A 10590-nucleotide genomic window follows, 5' to 3' on the forward strand; every position below is an offset into this window, starting at 1 on the left:
CCAGTCTACAAGGACACAATTCAGCAATTGCCATATATTATTTTTCATGATGGGTTTTACTGATGGTGACAGGAGTGTCCATGCCTGTGTAACATGGGTCAGCATGGGGCATTTTAGAGAATGGCAAATCAGTGAAACATTTGGAAGACGTAGGTAAAGTTTTGTCACCCTATAGCAGGAAGGCCCTAAACAACCTTTATAGCAGATTGCCTGGTATTATTGTAATGAAAGTTGTTTACGCTGATAAAGAGCTCCAAGTCTACTGATTGACTCCTAACAATGCCTTTGGACAGGACCCCCATTTCCTTCTTTCTCCTCTACAGCCATTGAAATGGCTCAGAGGGCTTCCAGATATGGAAGAGCATTCCACCTGCTTCTTTTTTGGTGTCCAGGCATAGCATCCAATTACTTTGTATGGGCACTGTCAGCGCAGGTTATGGTGTAGATCTGTGATGCCTCTTTGCCATGCAAGGTGACAATTTCTCTTTAGGCACTGAAAGGGTCCAGAACAACCCCATACTATATATATATATATATATATATATATAACCCTGCTGCCGCTATGGAAGCACCACCATCCTCACTGTTCAAAGCATGGAATGCCACTAGCTTTTTGGACCTTGTTTAGCCCCAGCAAATCAACATAACCTAGTAACGAAGGTATCATCAGTGGTATGCCACCATAAGTCGTGAAGACTTATGACTAAGTAATGGTAGTAAAAAACTAATCAAGGCGTTGTCATTCTCTTTTAATTTGCTTGTGTTGGGATGTGAATAAAGCACTGATTGAATGTGGCATATGGTAAATGACTCCTTGTTAGTGAGTATTTGTTAAGCAGGACTTGAATTATAAAAGCAGAGAAGAAAATTATTCACCATTATTTACTGTGGTCTTCCTGCATCTGATCTTTTCCCTCACTGCTCACTGTGCCTTGTTCTGCATGGTATCTCGAAGTGCAGTCAGTTAGGGCTTTGCTTCCTCGCTGACCCCTTAATGATCGTTGATCTGATGACTGGTGGGAATATTCAAGAAGTAGTAGAAGTTGAAGAGACACAGATCCACACAGTGAAACAGAATCAAGGAGGTTCTTGCACTTCAAGCACTTACTTGGGTACAGCTTGCTGTCCAGCAAGGAGAACAATAAACAGCACAGAATTAACATCAGCAAATCTCTCTCTAAATTTGTCTAGACTAGACGAGATCTTTAGATGTATGCAACCACTGTAGTGAGCCCAGAGTGTTGTGTTCTTTGTGAAAAGTCAGATATTATCTTGGTGTATTTACTTATGTGTTGCTGATTTATAAACACTGTTAAAAGAAAGGGAGCTTATTGATGTAGTAATGCCACATGGTTCATGGTTTATCATATCAGCTAAAAACATTACAATTACAAAGGGTGAAGTGATGACATTGATAATCTTGTTGCAATGGGTGGGAAATATTTGGCATCAAGTCAACAGTCAATTCTTGAAGGCTTTGAGTCAGGCCGGAAAAGTGTAAGGATATGAGCAGCTTTGACAGGGACCAAATTGTGATGGCTAGACAACTTCTCCAAAATGGCAGATCTTGTGGGGTGTTCCCCCACTATTCAGTGGTGATACTAAAAGTGGTCCAAAGAAGGACAAAGGTCATCTAAGGGTATCTAAGGAGAAAAGCAAGCCTGTCTGGTTCAATACCTCAGATAAGCAGCCATAGCACAAATTGTTGAACAACGTAACGCTGGCCAGGAGAAAAAAGTGCATTTTACTGTGCACAGGGGCCACAAAGCTGCACACCATTCATTTGTATGTGTCTTCACAGTGACTGGGATTTTCATGCCAATGGACAAAGAATCCGAAAAACTGCTTAGCATTTGGTTGTTGTTGTTTATTTTTTTATAGAAATGGATACAACAGGATATCAACTGGTTTTCCAACAAGATGAAAATTTGTTTTTGAGTAACACTCCTACTACTTGTTTTTTTTTCATTTATAACATAAAATATCATTTATTTCTCCCCAGGAACAAACGTGAACGAGGCCAAACGAATTCTGAAAGAGAGCGGTTTACCCATCACCTCTGCCAATGACCTGGACGATGCCGCCAAGAAGGCTGTCGCTAGTATAAGGAAGAAGTAAAATTCCAATACCGAAGAAACACAGAGTTAACACAGAAAACCTCTAATACAGAATGTATCAGTTTCACAATGCAAAATGGGGGACTGTTTTATGGAAGTGCCAGGGACTTCTTACATGATGTAGTCTGGATAATGTGCATTTGGGAAAAGGGTTTTGTGGTAATCTCTTTCAAGCGCTGCTCAAATCATAATCCGTCACTGATTTTTATATGGTCAAATTTTTTCCAATTACTGTGTTCTATTGTAAAACTTTGCCAATAATTTTTATATACTTGGAAGTATATAATCATGTACTGAGCCTGTAGGCCTTGTTTCTAAAAGTGTTTGTTGCCCGTAGCAAATTATGCTGAATACCACTGTCCAACCTTCACCGGGGGATGAAAGTTAAGAAATGTTGACATACTCTTGTGCCAAAATGGTGGATTTCTAAGCTACCTCTTATCACTGATGTATCTAAGCAGATTCCATGCTTTGGCATTGCCATGTCCTCTTTTCTGCATGATCCGTTCATTTCAGCTCCTCCGTTCTATCAAAGACACACTTTGTAGTAAAAGTTCCTTTTAGGATGAGACTTCTCCTTCCGCCCTGCTGTAAGCTGATTGGTTACCACTGACACACAGACATTTTTGTTCAGGTCTTTTTCGTATGTGAGGTCCAAGTTCCCTTCCGCTATTAGGGAGCATGTACATGGGCTTTTGTGTGCTTCTGAGTTGCTTATAATTCTCATGCAAGTAATAGAATAGGTAAATGAACTTGGAGAACTGAAACCTGAGCCAGACTTTGTAGCATACTGCATTTGACTGCAATTTTGAATGCTAAGCCTGTCTACACAAGCCATAAAGTGTAACATCTGTCCTGTGCTGCCGTCCATACTGTGTGCCGATTGTATATCGGTGTTAGTGACTTGTTGGTGCACTAAACATATAGTCTTGGGGTATTTATTCAGTCATTTTGGTTTGCTGGTGACATCTTTCAGACTCAAAATGGGACACAATTTTGCCCCAGTTTCTAATACTGTACTAGCTTGCTATATTTTGTTCTTGATGACATCAGATATATCATGTATAAATATCTAATTTTTTATATGCCCTACCTTCTGATTAATAAAACGACGATTATGTTAAAATGCAGTTGTCAGACATAGGCTGTATGTGATGTAACTGAATGAAGAAGTTTTGTGGGTTTTAGATGAACAATGGATTGTCATTTCCTGACCGTCTCCACTTTTTTGCCATTTTTAACAAATACTTGAAACAATAAATGATTTGATTGTGCTATTCTGGATCTGTGTCTGTCACTGGTGGTTTATTACAAACTTTGATTTATTCAGTTGATTTATGCAGGACAACGAATGGGAGGAATATAAATATAAATGTTATAAAATGTTTTAAAGTGGTATTAAACCCTCTATAAAAATGTATATTTCTTTTCTTATGAAGCTCTTTCGGGACCACCTAATCTTCTGATGGCAGGACTTTATACCCTATGAGCATGCATTCTGTTGAGCATGTGTGCTAATACTGCACGCACGCAGAAAGTGCGTTCCATTGTGCTTGTGTTGCCCAAGCACGCACCAGAATCCTTGTACGTGGCATGCATGCTGATGTGTGCTGAGGAAGCCCCATCAAGACCACTGCTGGTGCTTTGTGTTGGCCATGCACTGCACAGGAACAAAGTGCTCATTGGGTGCTTTCTGCTGGCCTGCCCTCCTGCACCCTAGCATTTCTTTGTAGTTCCTGGAGGGAATGGGCATGTTGTTGTAGCTACAATGGGGCTCCATGGAAATCCCAACAAGAAAAATTTAAATTAAACTGTGTCTCCTGCAACAATCTATCACCCTTACATTCCTAAATGTATGTAATTCTGTGTTCACCTTTACCAAATCTTTGCACACTAAAGTATTATCATATTTGGACTATTCTGTCAATTTACTGTCAAACTGGCCCTCATTAATCTCTGTAGGTAATGGCATAAAGGAGAACATCATCATCAAATTTTGCACAAAGGTGTCACAACATCTTCTGCTTTATTTTCCAATTACAGATTCTTGCCAGGGCTTCAGCACTCTAATGTAAGCAGGCGATGTCTCTGAGTAGTTCAAAATCTACTATAGTGCCTTTGTTGTGACCTTTGAGGATGAATTACATTACAGTACATGAAGCTACAGGGATCAGTGAGTGAGGGGTTGTTCGAAAACCTACGCGTTTCTTGTTAGAAATGTCAATATTTTAATGTCCAATAAGGTGGACAATAAAGCAAATGTTTTATATGGTTAGTATTTTGCCCTCCATGGTTCCTCAATTACCCCTCAACATAAACAAAACAAATAAAAAATGAAACTTTTTTACCTACCATATATTATAAAAGTCACGTAATCATTTTGCTTATGTGAACCTTTATACAATACAAGCAGATCATGGAATGTGGGAGAGACGACAGGGTGCTGCACATGAAAACCAGAAGCTGTGTTAACCCCACGTGAGATGCTCAACCTCCATGATTGGAAAAAATTGAAATCCAATGGATGATGTGCTGGCCTAGGGATATTCAGGATAGTAAGGAAAGGGCTAGATGATTTTGGATGTCCAGCTAGGAAATAAAGCAGGCTCCATCTGAGCTTAAAATGTGCAGTGAAATCAGAGTAAGAAATTCCGATGCAAAACATGAGCCTGGTAAAACTGTGCAAGACTGAAGGTAAGTCCAGAGTTCAGCTTTAAGGTAAGCATTACAATCATAGCACAGGATATGTAATCACTGAATATATACAATACTTTTTATTTATGTCCAGAAAATCCCATCACAGCGAAGGAAATGGAAAATAAAAAATCCTTGCTCCTGTTTCTCTTCAAACCTGTCCAGTGACATTTAGCGCTGTGAAACATTAAAACTTCCAAACAGGCAATGGTGTAGCGGCACAGGGTTCTCTCTATCATTAACTGATAATTGAGCCTTGGGCTAATCTGCCATCCTCTAGTCTTGTACAGAATATTTGTGCTTTGTTTGTTTTTTTTACTAAAAATGTCGCCATTTTACAGAAAATAACATCTGTACCTGGCCTGTCAATTGCTGCTCTTCCTATACCGGCTGGGAAATGAAAAGCTTTCTTTACTGAGAAGAGAGAAGCAAGGTTATTTATGCTGTAGAACTGACTAAGCCAGAATTCTTCTTTGTGTTTTTTCTACGTGGGCAAAAATAGAAGGTTAGCAGGTAGATGACAGGATGATTAATTGTCTGTATGTTTCACCGGGAAAACGGGTTTTGGGAAGATCAAGTGCCCAAGTTTTATATTGTGTGGGTTACAAAGACAGATAGCACAGCAAGATCTGTCATGTCAGTCAGTAAACACTCATCGATGAAGCTTAAAGTTGCTGCTGTGCATGCTTGTCTTTTTGCGGCAGAAAAATCAGTGTTTAAGTAGTCGCGTGATCCTTTCAGATAACAACAACTTGGTGACCTCAATTTTCTCCACTTGGGCACTGGCCAGCCTCCTTGTCTATGATTAGACAGGGAAGGGCTATCACTGCACTAATGAGGTTATCTTTCTGGTCGCTCTTCCTGGCAAGTTTCCAGTGTCAGGAGAACCTGGCTGGCTTTTCTTTTCCCTCTACCAAATAATTCTAGGAAGAGAATATATAAAACACTTTTTCAATTTTATCCCCGAACAGAATTTTTGCAAGTTTCTTAGCATTGTATTTTCATAAGAAGGTCCGCAATTGCAAACCCCATGACTTTGCCTTAAAGTAATGATAATCTATAGCAGTGTTTTTTAACCATTTTAACACGAGTGAATCCCTTGAAATAACTTTCAGGTCCTCCAGGAACACCCACCTATAATCATTTCAGTGTTCAACCCAGAGCTGGGTGGTAAGAAATTGTAGGCGGGTTGTAGCCCCTGTGTTGTGGCTCAACTCTTCAGTAACCACCCAAAAACAGCCGGGTGCTTACTGAAATGTGCTGGGTGGTGCACCCAGCTAAAAAGGTCTGGGGAGAACACCTCACTTTATCCACAGCTCATATGTTAGCATGTTGATCAGAAAGAAGAATACCTTGTACATTGCTGGCCGGTAGGAAGATTTCCACCCTTACAGATAGCCAAAAATTTTACATTGGTGTCAGTTAATCTTACTTTAGAGACACACACTGCTCATTGCCCCTAGGGTACCTCCAAACCAACACTGGTCATAATTCAATACAAGAATAAGAATCTGCATTTCATCTTAGCATTCCCTTCTGTGCTGCTGGTTCGTGACCACCATTTAATATCTACCACTCTCCAACCAGTAATGGGCATACATGACAGTGTTCCTGTGGTGGCTGCATCAATTTCCCTTTTTTTTACCCCCACTTGGTGACCCTGCAAGTTAGAAATCAAAAGAGAGAATAATAACAGCAAGGGAGTTTTATTGGCAAAGTATATTGTGCAATTTCTTATAAGGTGAAATTAACAGGTTATATACATAATAAACAAATAAATGGTCCATTTCTCGCTGCTCCTGTTAGGGTTTTGGACATATTCCCATACACTTTATTACTGTGGTACAGTTCAAATAAATAGGTCCCATTAATAGGTAAAGAATAGTTGGCGAGTGGAAAGAATCATTGGTCTCAGTCTGATGCATTTTGCTTTGGGGGCTTCCTCAGGGGAAGGTGACACACAAGCAGTATGTGTATGTTTGAATAGTTTGGAGTAAATTGCCAGAGATAGTTCCACATAAAATATACACAATACATGAAGAGTGTGAACAAAATCATGTGGAAATTGCTGTACTACGAGTTCTGAAATCTATACCTCCTAAATCTATCTAGATCATGCCAGTTAAACACTTCCTGTTCTAGGTGTATACAATTTACTGAATCTTTGTAGTATTCTCACCCTATCAATAAAGTGTGTTAAAGCTACTGAACACCTTCTATTGTCTATAACATATGCGAAAATTAAGTTGACAGTGGGGGTCGAGAGAGAACGAGCAAGAGAGAGCAAGTAGGGCCAAGTCTTTGTTCCGGTTTATATTTTTTGAAAAGCTGCAAAAAAATTTTAGTAAGAATATTAGTCCTAGAATAATGCCCCCCACTGACCCCTACATCACTGCAGGAGACAGTATTGAAGTAGGGGTTGGTGGTAGGAACCATTGAGCACGAAGGGGGCCCAGAAAATTGACCTTACCAGAAAAGTCAATTTTTCAATAAGCGTGAGGCAGAAAGTTCAGTAGGACTGGCTTGACAAGAGGGATAAGGGCACTTTCAAACACGCGGTGTCAAACCAGGCGGCTGGCAGCACATTGCTGCTGTGTGGGCAGGAGAAGCAAACCACACCACGGGCAATGAAATTTGCTTGTGGCTGCAGTACAGATCTTCAGGCAACAACTCCGCTGCATTTTGGTAACTGTGCCATGATCTGCTGCAGTGGTTTGCAAAGCCAGTTGAACCTTGGCAAAACGCTGTGGCTCATCAAGAGTCTAAAATGACTGTAAATCCCCCCAAGGACATTCTCTTAACAGATCTTTCAGTTTGTGGCCACCAAACTGAAAAAAAGTATCCCCTGAATACCTTCATAAATGAGATTTTGATTATTTTCCTTACATTGTGGTAATGAAAAATGCATCTTCAGCAGTTAAAGTTATATGCATTTCAAATAAATAAGCCATTATCAGATTTTTGCCTTTGGTAAGGAACATAAACGAGGATCATAAAGTGTTCTGTTGTGTGTGAATCTCTACATGTAAATTCTTTCCTCCTGTTGTTTGATAACTCCACGACACAGCACAAGTAAATATTTTAGATCGAAAACTCATAAAAAATGTATTACATCTCACTCTTTTCCCTGTCTTGCTGACGCCTGCCGCTCTTGACTTCTTAAAATTTAATATCTGCTGTTTAATATCTTAAAAAAGTGTACCTGTTCCTCTAAAGTCAGTAACCTTTATAGGAAGCCCGGGGGGGGGGGGTTGGGGGGGGGGGGGTATGAGCATTTTCATTGATATATTTAACTGGACTGGTTTGGGGGGGGGGGGGGGGTCTGTAGATCATTATAACAGCCCCAAGGCTGGAATTATGGCCCACAGACATCAGTAATGCACAAATCAGGAACCTTTTTTTCCTCTGGTTCTGTCCTAGATTTATCCATGATCTACCTGGCCTTTTTGAACAAGCACCTGTCTTTAACATGGTAGCCCAAAGACTTGAAGAACAGATCCTATTTGGTCGTAGAAAGTGTTGTATTCGCAGTAACAGGCAAGTTGGCAGTACTGGTCTCATTACCTATATGCATCACAAGCGTGCCACTCTGCAGATTGGGAAAGTTTATACCTAATAAAGAGAGCCTGTCTTCTCCACACTGCAACAGCTTCAGAAAATATCAGAGCACAACTCTTCAGTTCACAAATTTTCTCTACAGAACTTTTTTCTGCCACTAAATGTCCTCAGTCTGCCCAGCATCATTCAATCCCCTTCCCCTTAAAATGGGTTATCCCGGACCCACTCCCAGCCTGTGAATGAACAGGAAATGGAAAAGCAGCACAATTATGAGCTCATTTCTCTGTCATTTTGGTATATGTTCCTATTAGCTTTTGCGCTCATCAAATGATGAGTTCCTTGTTCTGCTTCTTCACTACCTTCCACCCTAGCATTATTCTACAAAGACAGGAAGAGGTTTATACTTGTTCAACTTTGGTCTGTTTTTGTTCTCATTTAAAAACATATTTATTGATTTATTAATCATTTCAGAGCTGCATTAATTTGTATCTTTATATCTACCTGGCATTCAACTCTAAAGACTCTTAGATATGCAGTTGGAAGTTGGAGATCTGTCCACCAAGAACTTCAGATAACAGCAGAACATGACCAGAAATTGTGGGACAATGATGCCAGGATATGCGGGGTATACCAACTTTCCCTGGGGTCTCTGGGTCTGAATGAACTCTTGCATGCATGTGTGGGAATTACATCATTATGACCGGGCCAATCAAGATGTCCGAAGCGCAGGAACCCAGAAGTGAAGCGGGTAAAGATGGAGATACCCACGACAACTGGGGATAGGTTGGATGTATTTCGAAGTTGAGATCAAGCAGGTAAGGTTTATTTTATTGCAGAAGGGACAATGCTGCAAAAAGATACCCATCTGGTGACAATTTTTAGTGGAATGGTTAATTTCTGTGTTAAAGAACAATAAGATATTGTCCAAACCGCTTGCTCCTTACCACACAAAATGTTCACCTTTGAGACTTTTCTACAAGCCCGCTCCTCCTGCTTTTTCTCCCCCCATCCTTCAGTGGTGTGTCAGGTGTGTAGTAACAGAGCCATAAAATCTAAGTTGTTTACAATGCTTTTAAATAAGCATCTTCTGCTCTTCCCAAAATGACTTTAGTTGTGGGATATTAAATATGGATGAGATCGCCTATCAATAATACATGTCAGTTAATAAATGTAGCAGAAAGTCTTCAAGAATTCCACTTTATATTCGATGTGTTTTATTGTGGACACCTTTGGGGCTTCGGCATTGCGGTTGATTGTTGCAGAGGTCTATTTAAAGGCGTTGTGGTGTCGTGTACCCTTTAAAGGAAGCAAATGCTTCGTATTCATAACTTGCTGAAGTATTCTAAATCTTTAAATTGAACCTGTTTTTCCACAATGGAGATAGCAGTCACTGCCCCAATGGCAATACCTGGATAGTATCTAGAATGGTGTTTCTTGACCTTTTTAACATGAGAAAATCCCTGAAATAACTTTTCAATCTTCAGGGAACTCCCTACTATGAATACTATTACTATACTATAATACTAATATTACTTACTCCACAGCTCACAGCACATTAGTGTAGTGGCCAGTAAAAAGAATGCCTCTTACATTTCTGACCATTAGGAAGATAGGCAGAAAGATCATCGGGGACCATTTAAACTGGCCTGAGTTGTTCATTGCTCAAAGAATCCCTAGCAAGCTCTGGAGGAACCCTGGTTGAGTAACACTGATCTACTTAAAATGTTTTTGGTACTCTGCACAGGCTTGTGACAGTGGCTTGGATGATGCCATTTTGGATACCTTCAGAAGATCCAGAGGTTACACAAGAGTTGCCATGTTTTAGTTTACAAAAAAGGGCACCATGGCAAAAACTAGGTATGGTTTACTAGAGATGGTTAAAGCGCTGTGAATTAGGACACAATGCCAGTCCTGTCACTGGTTATAATTTTACAGAAACCGGATTGCCAAAGCATGTCTTTATATGTACCAAAGGCATTGCTCCCTGGTTGCCTGTAGACTGTGGGAATGGCAATGAAAAATGTATTCTCACTGAACTGGTAGATGCCTATGCCTGGTCATGGATCTCAACTGATTCAGTTAAACCCGTGCAAGGGGGTCTAATGTCATTGCCTAACTTATATCCCCATCTATATCTTACCTAACTGGGGTAACTCTAATCCTTACTTGTACACCCATGAATCTTACCCACCTGCCATGGTGGTAAACCACAATACCAAAC

At 40.2% G+C, this 10590-nt stretch overlaps 1 protein-coding gene across 1 annotated transcript in view; it reads left to right on the forward strand.

Moving 5' to 3' along the window:
• The window catches only part of SUCLG2 (succinate-CoA ligase GDP-forming subunit beta), a 100922-nt gene extending 97521 nt beyond the window's left edge, over positions 1-3401 (forward strand). The window contains exon 10 of the mRNA XM_072421213.1: positions 2003-3401. Coding sequence (XP_072277314.1) covers positions 2003-2118 — 116 coding nt within the window. The 3' untranslated portion in view covers positions 2119-3401. The remainder of the gene's footprint in view (positions 1-2002) is intronic.
• The last annotated feature ends 7189 nt before the right edge of the window (positions 3402-10590 follow it).

This window comes from Pyxicephalus adspersus, chromosome 8, assembly GCF_032062135.1.
Source record: "Pyxicephalus adspersus chromosome 8, UCB_Pads_2.0, whole genome shotgun sequence".
Taxonomy (NCBI): Eukaryota; Metazoa; Chordata; class Amphibia; order Anura; family Pyxicephalidae; genus Pyxicephalus; species Pyxicephalus adspersus.